Here is a 15,518-nt window from a genome sequence, read left to right as displayed (position 1 = left end):
ACAAACGTAATTTTATAGGCACACACACGTCCGCAATTTCATAAAAATATTCATTAAATGCGTGTTGAACGCAATAAACCGCCGCGGATGTTAGTGGTTGATAGGGGCGAAAGCACGAGAGAAAAAATTAATTACATTTAAAAAATTTTGTTGTAACTCTGCGAMATTGAAGCAATTACTGGTAGTTTTAAGCCTAAGCTAATTTAAGCTGAGCACTGGGGAAGTAGAAAATAACAACAACAATTGTATAACTTTCATTTTTCCAAAGCAACCTTATTACCCTACTGCATTCGTTATCAGCTTATAACATTTTACCAATGTTTTTTCTTTGCTTGCAATATTTCGAATTTTCACCCTTGAAATTTKAATACTTTTACTACTTTGCTTCAACTCGTGGAATAGTTTGGCAACTCGCTTCTATTCTAGCTTAATTTTTAATTTACTGTTCAACGACATTTTAAGCTTCTTACGTACAACCAATGCTTTTCGTAAAGGTCGAAAGAACAGCTGATGGATAAGGACTGACGTGTCTCAGCAGAGAGAAGCCGTACAACATACCTCGCGGTGTTGAAATTGACCAAACCACGAACGGGATGGGAGAGATACCGCGAATTTTTTAGCAATTAGWAATGTTTTTCGGTGGCACCAGGCCTTTTTGTAGTGCCGGGAAGAGGTCGCTTCCCGTAAGCAAATCCAAAGTGAAAATGATGCTCATTGTCTTTTTTGACATCAAAGGCATCGGCTACTATGAACTTGTTCCTCCTGAGCAAATCGTCAACTCCAAGTTTTACGTGGAAGTCCTCAAGAAAATCAAACAAAGGGTCAATAAGATCTGACAAGACATCGTAACCGTTTGGAAATTGCCCCACGACAACGCCTTWGCTTGTTCTTGTGAACAACTATCTAACCAATACCGGCATCCTAATGCTTCCGCAGCCGCCCTACAGCCCAGATGTGGTCTTCCCGAACTTTTTTTGTTTCCTTGCCTAAAAAGGCCGATGAAAGGCAAGCAACGGGAATCCAAGCAGCATGAACCTCGGCTCTCAATTCTGGAGAATGCCATCCGTGACGTCTTCAATGCTTGGAAATCGACGCAGAAGAGGGCTGGTTTGAAAGTTTTTAAAGAATTGTAACGGTTGGTTAAATAAATTTTTATTACTTTCCGGACAAACACTGTACATATTTATTACAGTTCGAAACGTAGATTACCTATTCCAGTTTCTTTTCACCCGGAATAAGGTTTAGACCAACACATTTAATTTACCAATTCATGGTATTATGCGAAAAGTTAAACGGCTGTAACGTGTCATAAATGAACTCACAGAAATCCCCTGTTATATAGTAACTTAAAGTTGTCTTTGGARCGTAGTGGAAACTACCACCCAAATGGTTATCATAAACTTCTTAATAACCAATCTAATAATCGATTTTATATACTTTCGTTCTCATACTCTTAAAACTCATTTCGATTATTCCGAGTTTTACTAGACCCTAGAGGAAGCAGAGAGACATTTATTACACGATTTTTATATAAGTAACCTTTCTAGCTTGAATTCTGACTTGAAAACTTGGCAAAACGATGGTTTAAATTAAGGTTCCGTTTCAATTCTTTACTGTGTTCTAGAAATTGCTTGAAATTTTACAAATTAATTAATTAAATCAAAATGGGGTAAAAACTTTTTTACGTAGGATTCTTAAAGTATGTGGAATGATAGTAATATCTAATTTYTTTAAAGAAATACTTTTTGTTTTAATTCGTTACTTGAACAAATATTTGCGAATAAAGAAATTGCCGAATACTTTAGTCATAGTCAATAACCCACTAATCTGCTTGATATCTTTGAACTCTCTCTCTATCTCTCTCCATGTTTGAAACTAGMTCATATAACGAAAAATTAACCAAACACCACCATTCATACCCATAATTTATGGATACTTGCTATCCATCAAGTATTCTAATAACATTTTGTTCTATTCCATGTATTTAGAGGGAATTGTTGGATTTTAGTCAGTGCTGCATTCGATTCGCCTCTCAACAAGTTTGAGTGAAACTACAACTACTAATAGTATGCATATGTTCATACTATTAGTAGTTGTAGTTTCACTGCAACTGTATGCATATGTTCATACTATTAGTAGTTGTAGTTTCACTCAATCACTTATGTTTCTTTGAGAACCTACCATAACACACAACGAGACCAACAACAATTGCAAAAACGTTATTTTCATTATGCTCATCATTTGGCCGGCACTCCACTTCAAGTTAATTTACTCGTATAAATTTTCGTTTTAATTACAACGTAAAGGCAAGTAAGTGTACACTCTTGTCACTTTCAATTTCTGAACTGTGTCGATAATGGCCAATTTAGTGCTTATTATATGTTCGCTGGCAAAAATTTTCACTTAATCTTTACAACTGTAAATAAGAAAGTTTAATTCCGTAGACGATGTCAACAGTGCCCTTATTATTACCGTCAATATAAAAATATAAAAAGACGAAGCACAATTTTATCGCTCTGACACATTTTCCAGATATTTTATTTATCAACAAACTTGCGAAATTTCTCACTTCTTCAACTACTYGTACGTATCTTACTTGATGTCCACTTGAATTTTTGTTTTTATTTTGTTTACTCAACATGTGCWAATTCTTAAGAGGTAATTCGGTATTTGTCAATAAATCTGACTTRCTTCCTGAATCATACTGAAGAACTTAATTTTAAAGTGAAGTTTTAACGGTATTATATTTATTGTTGGGAATGAGTTTGAAAGGTCTGATGGAAGTGGAGTGACATTCTGTGGGAAGTAAGTATGACTGTGTTCGACTTCCATTATTTTCAAACCAAACTTAAATGGGCTCAATACTTGGTTGTTATCTACGAACTTCTTACATTTTTTAGGGAATTTGTATAAAAACTGTTACTGAATTACTGTGGCTATTACCACCTTTTTCTCAGTTTCATTTCTTAAAAAAGACAGTACCCTACAAAGTTTTGACTAAGCTGTGCTCTAACGATTTGTTAGAAACATTTATCAAATCATTTACAGGGCAGTATATCGTCCACTTTCCAAAAATTTTTAAAAACAAAAACAGGTAATCGAACACTGAAGATTAAGTTGAAGTTGTTAAAATTTTGATCGGAGCTTGTTAAAGCTTTGATCGGACAGAAGCTAAAGTTCTTTGAAAAGAGCATATGAGAAATTTCATCATACTACCTTGTATTACATATTATTATATTGTGTAGTTGAAAAAGTCGTTTCGTATTTGGTCAATGGATGTCGTTGCCGTCGTATGTATCCAGTGCTACCAATCACATTGTGACATACCATATAKTGTTGAAAAGGTGAGATTTTAAGCTGCATTTAACTAACAAAAATTGAATTCGGGAAAGTTGAAAAAAAGTTACAGCTGTTCAAAAAAAAGTGAAGATAATGAAGAAATTCGCAATATTTTGAAATTTTTGTTTAAAAAAGGGAAGAATGCCACGCAAGCCACMAATGAAATTCACGATGTTTACGAAGAAGATGCTGTATCAGTTCGTGTAGCACAACGATGGTTCGCTTGCTTCCGTTCTGGAAATTTTTTTGTGAAAGATGCACCTCGCTCTGGTCGACCTATCGTTGAAAAAGTCTATAAAATTATGAAAAAGACTGACCAGGACYATCACATAAGCGGCCATGACGTCGTTAAGGAAATTAACATTCATTATAAAATGATTTTGAAACATTTGAAAAAGGCGGGCTACAAAAAGAAGCTTAATGTTTGGGTACCACATGAATTGCCTGTGAAACATTTAATGCGCCGAATTAACATCTGCGATTCTTTGCTGAAACGAAATGAAATCGAACCATTTCTGAAGCGAATAWTAACAGAAGARAAAAAGTAGATCCAAAAAGATAATAAAGTGTAAAAAAGAKCATGGTYMAGTTGTGCTGAAGTTCAATAAATGGTGSCAAAGCCAGGATTGATGMMTCGAAAGGTTGTGCTGATTGTTCGGTAGGATTCGAAAGGAATCTRCTATAAGCTACTCCAGCCTAGTCGAATAACGGATTCTACATTTTACTGCCAACAACTGATGAGATTGAAGCAAGCAATCGAAAAAATTGTCAGAACTGATCAACAAAAAGTATTTCGTCTTCTATCATGACAACGCTAGGCCACACACATCTTTGATGACTCGACAGAAACTTCAATCGACGAAGAAACATCAAATGATAAAAAGTAATGCACTGAATTTGGTAGAAATAGCTTAAGCAGTTCAATAATAAAACATGTGCTTCCTGTATGTAAATCTAGTTATATAGCTTACATTCTGACTTAGTTATTCTGCAACAACTTAAGTTGTCTTTAATTATGCTGTTTTGTCTGCGGAACAAGGAGCAAATTCCGACCGAGATGCATAACAAACATCCTAGCATCAAGGAACACACTTAATGAGACATCTCAGTTCTTACTCAACTTATCGCCTAAAAGAGMGGAAGAATCGGAGAAATAAACGAAAATGAATACAAATTATGAATAAATTTAACTCACCATCCAGATATTAATTATAAATCCAAAGCAAGTGCTAAACAGTTGATGTCTGGGAAGAATAATGTGGAAAGGCAAGGAGATCCGTCAGAAAAGTTCTAAAAGTCATTGAATATATTGCATCGAATAAATTGTCGGAACCGTCGATATCGGACTACTATAGCATACAACTGTAACATAAACTGTCATGTCTTTGTATGCATTTTTTTTTTTTTACGAGATATCTTCCCGAAATTGAATATATAAATTCAGATCAGGTTACTATACATAGCTGCCATACAAACCGATCGATTCAAATAAGATATTGGATTAAAAAAAACATAAGAACTTTTCAATCCCACATACCTGACAATATTCGAATATCTGACGTTATAAGGAAAACACGCTTTCTTTTGATGCTAGGATTTCATGTCATCAAATGGTTATTTATTACTTGTATATTTAGCAGGAATCTCATCCGAAATATGGGATAGTCAAAAAAGTCTCTTCGTATTTCTAATGATACTTCATCCTATTTCTTTATATTTAAAATGAACTTTAATGAACCAAATATGTACCATTTTGGTCGACAACTTTACTTTTAGAGACATCATTTCATCAGTGTAAAACTTTCCTGGTTTCTCGGCGAAAAATTGCGACAAGTAATTCGTAGAGGCTTCTCATGAAGCCTACTTTACTCCATTAAAAGAGTTYTGCATTGAMWGCAACAAATGGTAGTCCGATGGTGCAAGGTCCGGGCTATATGRTGTGTGCATCGAAGCTTCCCAGCCGAGCTCTACCAGTTTTTGCAGAGTAGTCTAGCGTTGTSCTGATRGAAGACRAAATGCTTTCTGTTGATCAGTTCTGGCAATGTTTTTCGATTACATGCTTCAATSTCATCAGTTGTTGACAGTAAAATGTAGAATCAATMTTTCGACCACGCTGAAGCAACTCATGCATAGCACAACCTTTCGAAGCGCCAAGTCTGGCGACCATTTGTTGAGCTTGGGTTTTTCACAATACAGCGAATTTCTTCATTATTTTCACTAATTTTTGAACAGCTGTAACMGCTGTTTTTCAACTTCCTCGAATTCAATTTTTTCGGTTAAATTAAGTTTAAAATCACACGTTTCCAACACTATACGTTATGACAMAATTTGGTTTATAACACTGGAGATATACGACGGCAACGACATCTATTGACAAAATACGAAAATACTTTTTCGACTAGACAATATTTGGTGAAGTTACTGGAGAACATCAAAATTTGTAATCCTTCAACAGATGTATGTTTATTTTTTAATGCTTACCTTTTTTCAAGTAGATTAAATTTACTGAGCTGAAGAAGAATTGCAACCTTAAAATATGTACTATATATATACCGATAATATAAACGTGTTATATCTTATCCTACCTTTTTCCGTCTTTATGAAACTCCTTAAGCTATGTACTTCATATTGATTTTTTTTTTTTGTTTTTTTTTTTTTTTTTTTTTTTTTTTTTTTTTTTTTTTTTTTTTTTTTTTTTTTTTTTTTGTGTGTGTTTTTGTCACGTGTCTCTAAAATACACATTTGAATATAATTGACGGCGCCCTTCGCGATTTTTTCGCATAAATACCCAAAATGTCCCARTTTTCAAAATTTCCACAACTTCCTCATGAACGGAAAGATTTGAACAAAAAGTTTAGAATTTGCGGTTTCAATGATTTTGAAATTAGTGCCATCTATAAGGCACGAAATGTACGTTATCGAGTCGGTAAGTGAGTTCAACTCCATCGAAAAATATGTTTTCGATGCGGTTTCAATGATTTCAATATAATTTGTGCCGATCGAACCGGCAAGTTTTTCGATAGTTTAAAAACTTAAACTCTTTTACGCTGTAAAAAAATGCATTTAATCTTATTTTACATATTTTTGACCGAAATTTKAAATGTTTATACCCTTAATAGACTTGAATAACATTCATTATTATATTTTGGAAAACGAAAAATTTACTTCTCTGTTCTTAAAAGCTAAGCCTTAAACTAAATCATGTAGTTCTTGAAWTTATTTAATTGACAAACTGTAACTCAACATACCGCAATCAGTTTTAAGTATTACAAACAACCGTTATATGTTGCGAGAGTAWAAAAATAATTGGTTAATTGGATTGTCGTGTCGCGGCTAAGCAATATTTACGAGAGTGACGAGAGTGACGAGAGTGTAAATGAGAAAAACCCAAAATTTGTAAATTGTGKTGCTGTCACTCAGTTGTTTAACAGTAATAACAGTTAATTGATTTGCATATTCATACTAAAAACTTCTACGACGCCATAAGGGGTTAATTGGTTTCTTAAAATAAATAAAAATGTGCATATGATAATTGGCCGTGCTTCAAGGGGGCTCTATGTAACGCACTGGTGTAAGAAGCCATGACAGCGTTGGGTGCAGCACTCTTCGTGGCGATAACACTGAAAACAAGAATAAAGTAAAACAACGATAAATTATGTATTAGTATGTGTTTGTGTGTGTGTGTTGATATGTAAACTGGTCTTGTCTTACCTTCTCGCCAATTGCTTTGCACTGGCTCACAGCTGTAGCAGCTTTCTCATCTTCTGCTTTCACATTTGATGCAGACTCAGTTGATACAGATTCTTTTGGCGCAGCCTCAGTTATTGGAGACTCTTTTGGCACGGCTTGRATCGTTTCTGCTTGCTGTTCYAATTGCTTCGGCTTCGGGTTTCGCGGCKCATCTTGTGGTTGTAAAACAAAGAATATGAAATCTGGCCCATTTGAAGTGDCAGCATCGCYRCTTCGCGTTTGAACCGCCGCGAAACGTTCTTGCAAAACTGGCTCCACCGTTTCAACGCCCCACTCACGCCTGCCGTTAAGCAAATTTTTCAGTGTTAACTTAGACTTTCCTGCGTTGCCGCTGGCGATTTGCGGTTGCGTGAGCGCATTCTCATGCACCATGTTGACCTCAGCTAAACTTTCTAGCAATTCCTCGAATGTCATGCTGGGACGGTCGTAAAGTGGACCGGGACGCCGCTTGCCAATGCAGCGGTAAGAATAGGTTAAACAAGTATTCGAACAGCATTCCCAATGCTCTTGACACTAGAATAACATGTATGCGTAATTGTTTTTGTAATTGATTTTTAAAGTTCAAGTACTGTGCCTATTCACTTACATATTCATTGTATTCGGCGCATTTCCTTTGCGCTCCCAAGGTGTTATCACAAATCGCCAAGCACAAAACAACAAAGAAAAGAAATTTCATTGAAGCACTCGTATTAAACATGTTTACTGTTGCAAAGCCGGCATTCAACTGATGCAGTAAGCAGCAGCTCAGCTTAAGTTATCGAAGCGCTTAGCTGAAAGTGCTGATAGAGTTGCCGCTTGACTTTTAAGTGATGGTGGCGTAAACTTTAAAAATATGGTTGGAGTAGCCATACATGAAGAATATATGTATACTCGCAACGCCATCACCCAACCTGAGACCTAGTATTCATTCAGATATAATAGTCGACCAAGAAGACTACGTCCAGCTCGTAGTGAAGAAAATATAACAGCTGAAAGTCTACACAAAGACCATGGAGAGTCGATTCTCCAATATTCGCAGCAACTCGGACTGGCGCTTCGAGCAACTTGGTGCAGTTTACATCGAGATCTTAAATGGAAAGTGTACARAATACAGCTTGTACATGAACTGAAGTCCCCCGACTATGCCAAGCGACATAGGTTCGCTTTTGGAAGGTTCTTAGAAAATCCGACGTTTTCGAGTCAAATTTTGTGCAGCGATGAGGCCCATTTTTAACTCAATGAGTGTGTACACAAGGAAAACTGCCACATTTGGGACGAAGAACAACCAGAAAAGATCCAAGAACTGCCCATTTCATCCAGAAAAAACAACGGGTTGGTGTGGTTTGTGGGCTGATGGAATCATCAGTCCATATTTCTTCAAAAATGATGCCGGTGAGAACGTAACCGTCAATGGCGACCATTATCGCGCCATGATAACCGACTTTTTGACACTTGAAAGTGAAGCTCGTGATCTCGGTGGCATTTGATTTCGACAATACGGCGCCACTTCCTTCGCATCCAATGGATTTATTGTAAGAACACTTCGGTGGGCACATATTTACACATCTTAGGACTGGCGATTGGCCACAAATATCATGTGATATCACACCGTTAGACTTTTTCCTTTGATGGTATGTAAAGTCTTAAGTCTATGTGGAAAATGCCGCTTCGATTTAGGCCTCGAAGAAAAGCATAACGCGTGTCATTCACCAGTYACCAGTCGAAATGCTCGAACGATTCGTCGAGAAATGGACTCAACGGAGGGACYATCTGAGACGTAGATGCGGTCAATATTGTAAAAGAGATAATCTTCAAAAAATAAATGAAAAAGAATTTTCTTTAAAATGATAATATACACTCATCATTAAATTTAAAGTTCTGTTTTCTTCTTTAAGAAGTAGGGAACCTCGAAATGTATCACACTTTATATTCTAGGGGTAATTATAAATAAATTAATTATGCTTTATGTACTTGAATATACACTCATTGAAACTTTTTTATATTTTCATTTTAGATAAAGTAGTCGGATACTAGATCAGTCACCTATTTCAAGACTACCTCGATGGACAACGGTGTTTCTAAATACCAGTGAAGTAAAAATATTTGTCAAATATCTCCCTTCCGCCYTTTTGTCTTTTGAATTTCGCGGCAATKTATAAAGCGCTAYAGAGCTCGTATCTGGAAATACTATATATCTTTGAAAGGCCTTCATAAGCCTACAAAACGGCGCTATGCATGATTAGTTTGGATATTGCATTCAACAGTTATAGACGTGTATACATGGAGTTCACTAACGCCGAAATTCGCACTAGTTTTAAACTCTTTATTCGTTAAAGGCAAATCCGCTAGAGAAACATTCCGTGAGATTAGTGGTGTTTTGGGGGATGGTACTCTATCACTTCGAACTGTGGAGGAATGGTTTCGACGATTCAGAGCGAGTGAAAACGCGAACCGGCGGAAGACCTGTGACGATGAATACCGATCAAATCATGGAAAACATCGGGTTAGACCGGCATGTGACATCTCGTGACATCGCCCAGAAGATGAGAGTTAGTCACCAAACCATTTTAAACCATCTGCAGAAGGCTGGATGCACAAAACGGCTTGATATTTGGGTGCCTCCTGGCCGTCGGTGTTGGTATAAAGTTGAACACAAAAGAGTTTTGTGAAAAGTGGCTTTCCGAATTCTTCGCAAATAAGGAGTGGAGCTTTACGAGGGGGGTATTATGAAGCTTTCGTCTAGATAGAAGGAGATTATCGAACGAAAAGGCGCAATTTTAAACTAAATCCGATCACTATAACACTTATTTATATTATATTTGACAACCTTATATTAAGTGGTGAATGCAAATCTTACACAACTGATCTGAAGCTTTAAGTGTCTAAAAGTATCCGCATTCAGCTGCTTTTAAACCAGATCAATATCCCTTCTTTGGCGAGTTTATTAATATTATTAAAACATGTATATTATTTAAGTGCCATTGCCATGAGCTTTATCTGCTTCGCATCGTTGCTCAACCCAGTCCACAGAACATGACTGATCTGCAAGCACATCACGGCAAACTAAGCAATACGGCAAGTGAATTTTAAATAGCCGCTAAAACTCTAAAGCTACACTTTTAAACAAACCAAAAACAAGAAATTAGGTTTATGTTGCTTGCACCGAATCTGTAATAACCTTCATAGATGCATTTCTTCTAAAAAAATATAAGTAAACCAAAGCTGAAAACATAACACCCAACAGGATTTGCAAGTATTTCCAGCCACATTRTTCACCATAAACAAGCTTCAAGTCGAATCAAGGTTCCATAAGGAAAAAGATCACGATCTTGATTCTGATCACTCAGTTTGTAATGCAATTCTATCGTATGTTTGTCCTATCTAAATAATTTTCCGAATCGTTCTCTGGGTTAATAAATTTCTTAAAGAGAACTGGTCAAATAAAAAAACTTTTACTTACAAGAAACTGGCGCCAGTTTACATGTTACCTGTATCATCTAGTGTTCTAATATTGGTGGATCCGACAAATGAGCAGCTTCTTGGGAAAAAAACGAATAGTTTCAGAACTATATCTCAGAAATCCATAGACAAGATCGCGTCTATACAGACAAAACGGACAGACAGGCAGACGATCATGATTTAATTACACATATATGTATCTATATATTTATATATACATATATAAGCTTTAGGGTCTCCGGTGTTTCCTTGGGTGTTACAAACTTCGTGGCAAAATTCTTATATCCTATTCAGGGTATAATAAAACGACCAAAAATTGTATATAGTTATGTATAATTCACATAGATGTCAAACAGTCATTTGCGATATCGACAGTATTCAAGGAAAAAGTAAAAATTTTTTGCTTAAACCTCGCAAAAAACTAAAAATTATTTTAAAAATCTACTATCAACTAACCATTCAATTGGCAAAACAAATCAGAGAATTAAAGCAAAACAAATAAAAAAAAAGCTTTGTTTTCCTCTTTTTTACGTACTTCTCATCGATTGTTGCACTTTTTTTTTACTAAACAAATACACATATGGAAACCCATATCTATAGATACATACAAACATACATATATGTAGAAATTAATCTCAGCCTAGCGAAGCGATTAAGAAAACACCGAAATGAAATTAAATTGTAATAGAAATTGTTGGTTTTTTTTTTTTTTGTTTTTTGTTTTTTGTTAAATCGAGAATTTGCTGACTAATAAGCTGTAAACAACGTCAGTGTCAGACTGCGGGATTTACGGAAATTACGATGCAACATTTGTCAAAAAACACACACTTTTGACGAAACCACAATCATTTTCGAAGTCGGAAGAAACATTGCGACACACATTCGAGGTAAACAGAGCTCTCTTCTGGAAAGCCGTACCAGTTTAGAATAATTTTCCATGTAATGCAGAGGGATTTCAAACTAAATGGTAGAAGGTTATAATCTATTTCAACTGGTTGGTAGGTTATCACTACTTTGGAAAATCATTTGAAATTATATATTTCATCGAATTGTTAAAAAAAAGCAGATACACAAAAAGTTTGAAGAAAAAAAATTAATCAAACATCCAGAAATGTTTCACTTTCAACTTAGAATCCAAGAAGAGAAAATAACCAAAAAACGTTCTTAATAGCAGCTGCTTATAAGTACCGTATTATTTTGGATACAATTCAGAGATTAAAAATTGTAATAAAAAACTTTAATTTTTGTTTTAAAGTTCCCATTTTTATCCCTMTGTCATATAAACAGGATTTCTCAGAAAAATAATAGGACTGATTTTCATCCGCCGCGACTGTACTTCGGAGCGTACGCGCACCGACTGGATTCGGTAAAGGGTGTTCCGAGCTAACGAACGAGCGGTTGGCCAGTCGAGCTCCTGGACACACATTTTCGGCCGACGTGTTTCTGTAAGTGGTGCAAGCCGTTAGAGCAGAGGTACGCGATTAAATTCTRWGTCGKTRAATCAGCGASYTTTGATATAATCAAGCAGGCTTAGCCAGATRTTGTTTTAGCAAGAAGTAGAGTGTTTTGGTGACACCAAGCCTTTTTKGAATGAGCAAATCCAAAGTGAAAACGATGCACATTGACTATTTGTTCCTTCTGGACAAACYGTCAATGTCAAGTTGACGAAGAGCCAATCAGGTTCAACGAGACATCGTACCCGATTGRAAATTTCACCACGACAACACACCGCCATTCTTGTGAACAGCTACCTAACCAAGCCGACATTCCAACGCTTCCGTAGGTATCCTACAGCTCAGATGTGATCCCTCCGGGCTTTTTTAATTTCCTTCCCTAAAAATGCCTTCGCATTGTTTGGAGATGTTCGAAAATTTATAGGGAATTGACAATGTGTTTCATTTTTCAAAGACAATCCCACTAAAATTAATATCAATAATATCTTCCGGATATTAAATTAATATAAGAAGAAAAAAGTAAATATTTTAAATTAAATGTAAACTTTTTACGACATAAGAAGGTAAATTTACAACAAATCATACAAGATAAAAAAAATCGTACAAAAATAACCCAAATCCGAGGCTGTTTTAGGTGAATTTTCACATAAATTTTGAGGTTATGTGTAAAAAGCATACTATAATTTTTATGTTTTCAAAAATTATCAATCCTTTACTAACCGTTTTTTAAATCTGCAAAAAATTGTATAAAATCGAAGGAAATTTCAAAATCTTCGAGGTGATCGGAAAAAATAATTTTATACGAATCTCATAAAATTCTTGCATGAACCTTGTCGGTCAACTATTTTTTTGTTTTTGCGGGGAGAACGTTTCAGAGCTCATCCGTTGTCAAATATTGGAGTAAAACTCGTTAATTTTCATTTTATTAGTGGCAGATGGTTTTTTGAACGGATACCTTGTCGAACGATTGATCTTCTGCGACACGTAATCTCACTAGAAAAACTCCCTTCGTGAATGAGAAGTCATTTACATAGCTAACATTTTATAATAATCAACTTAAATCGTATATCATCATTATTTACTGTTCAACATTAGCCCTCGCCAAAAAAAAATCTCTAACTTATCAAGGTGATAGAGCATTTTTAAACTCTATCTGGAGAAAGAAAGAGGTAATATTCGTACCGAGATATTCTATTAGCAATGAGATGTTGAAAATAATGTCAATATAATTGTGTATCGAACGTAATGACTCCCGACTTTTACTACTTTCAATTGGCCTAGCACTTGTACATTGTTAAAAACCTGTCTCTTATACACATCTAGATGTGTAGTTGAAAATAATGTCAATATAATTGTGTATCGAACGTAATGACTCCCGACTTTTACTACTTTCAATTGGCCTAGCACTTGTACATTGTTAAAAACTTGATATATATCTTAAGTCTAATTGATCTATAAATTACTTAAACAAATACTCAAATCGATGACAGTTTCGTACTTTTTTGAAGTCATCGTCTGTAATAGACATACAAATAAATACTAGTATGTTTTAGCATTACAAATTAAACTAGTCATTCTCAAATCAGTTTCTTCAGTATCAGCAGACCACGCACCATATCTATTGCTAGAACTACGAAATATCTAAAAAATATTAAACATGTTTTTTTGCAGAACTCCAAATGAGTCAACAATGCGTCACTGCGCATCATTGTTTACTGTGTAAACAATTTGGAAAATTAAAAATTAAGTAGCCCATATAACTGTATACATATCTACATACCGTCACCTCAAATGCAAAATAACGTATCATCGAAAAAATTCGAAATTGAGTCTTATTGATTACACATCACTACTTCAAATTACATACATAATATTACATATGTTCAACATTTTGAGGGATATAAACCAGTTTTAACTCTTTTTTTCATTCATGTTCCATTTTATTTCGTGTTTCATTCATGCCACTGTATATTTCCGAAACTGTGGTTACGTTATTTTGCATTTCAGGTGACGATATGCAGACTAAAATACTGACGTACTTGTAAACTGCAGAATGTTTGAGAAAGATAGACATAATATRCATATATCTAGATTATAGTATAAATGCAATGTACTAATAAATAACACGTTTTGAAGAAAAGAGAAAGAACGCAWAAAAATTGGTTAAATAATTGAAAAAAGTAAGCAGTGATTTGTTTGTAACTTTTCGCCACAAAAAAAAATGTATATAATATAGATAGATAAGACAATAGATACTAATTTTACCATAAATATTTCACTCAGCTTGGAATACATTTATCTAGCGCAACATGGCAGCTTATTATTACTTTGTAAATATAGCCAGAATTTCACAGATTATTTTTTTTTTTTCACCTCTACCAACGACCAAAAGTGCTTACTCAATTTTAAAAGAATTTTTTAAAACCCCGCAAATACTTTTTTTCTGTTTAAAAGCAGTGGCTACTAAATTTATGTTTCGATTGCAAAAATTAGGTATCCTCCATTTTGATTTTAAATAATGAAAAGCTCTTCCAGAAATTACTGATATATATGTATATATATTTTCGCAATAACGATTTTGCTTCGATAAAGATAAGTATTAGAAAGTTCCCACAAGCTTAAGGGTGTCTCCAAACGACAGAGGGGGTATCAATAAGACCTTTTCATTACAGAAATACCCATAAGGTTATGCGATTACCTACCCAAGGCTAGTCTTTACAAAAATCGTTTTTTAAATGTCGAATAACGAGATTGAATCCCGACCTGGAGTATAGTTGATTCACCTCTTGGGATTGAGTTGGCGTTAACTTCGGGCTGATTCACACACAACCTTTGAAACGCTTTGCTTCATGCATTTGCTTTGACCGACGGGACGAAATGCARCAAATCGAAGCAAAATGTTTCATAYTTTTATGTTTTGCTAAACAACAGTCGCCATTTGTATTACCGTTCATCCATACTCTTCAGTTTCACAGCTTCGTTGTTAAAGTAAGRTTTGCCAAGCAAAGCTCTCGTCAACTATAGTGATACCTGTTCCTGACTTAGTTTAATTTGTCGCTGATTTTTACATTTGATATCACAGATATGCCACACTTTGTGGTTGCTTGGATGATTGCTAAGGCAGGCCGCAACATCAACACAACTCCAAAAGAACTTTGTGATATTGGGTATGAATTGCTTGTGTTTCAAGGCCTGAGGTGCTGCTCTAGGATCCATCGCTGTAAACAACCCTTGAAGCAGCTGAATGGCCTGTAGTAGCTAAGGGGGATTGAATGTCCGGTACACAGGTAATGTTTACCATCTTAGCCCGAATTCATTAACAATGTTGARTAGGACGAAATGCCCGTAGTGAGACCTAGTCTGTCCTATAACCTAAAATCATGAGTTGGCTACACGTAAGTAAGCATTACCAAATAGAATAATTCCGAGAATTTAGACAGAGAACTATATCTCGTTCTACTTTAAGGAGGGGAAATTGAACTGGCAAGTTCTTCATTCTTCGGAAGTGATAGATTTCTGTTTGCTCCGAATTGACAG

The 15,518-nt window shown here is 35.3% G+C and overlaps 1 protein-coding gene across 1 annotated transcript; it reads right to left on the bottom strand.

The window, feature by feature from the left end:
* Nucleotides 1-6,455: 6,455 nt before the first annotated feature.
* On the bottom strand, nucleotides 6,456-7,803 carry LOC108975568. The gene is made up of 3 exons (XM_018944133.1): nucleotides 7,676-7,803; nucleotides 7,051-7,602; nucleotides 6,456-6,959 (listed from the first exon to the last, which is right to left on the bottom strand). Exons 1-3 carry the CDS (start codon nucleotides 7,784-7,786, stop codon nucleotides 6,894-6,896), a joined length of 729 nt encoding a protein of 242 aa, XP_018799678.1. The 5' UTR covers nucleotides 7,787-7,803; the 3' UTR covers nucleotides 6,456-6,893.
* Nucleotides 7,804-15,518: the final 7,715 nt, after the last annotated feature.

The sequence above is a fragment of the Bactrocera latifrons genome, unplaced genomic scaffold (assembly GCF_001853355.1).
Source record: "Bactrocera latifrons isolate USDA-ARS-PBARC rearing strain unplaced genomic scaffold, ASM185335v1 scaffold_67, whole genome shotgun sequence".
NCBI classification, from domain to species: Eukaryota; Metazoa; Arthropoda; class Insecta; order Diptera; family Tephritidae; genus Bactrocera; species Bactrocera latifrons.
The sequence above is the reverse complement of the archived record's forward strand: the minus strand, read 5'-3'. Positions and strand labels throughout refer to the sequence as shown.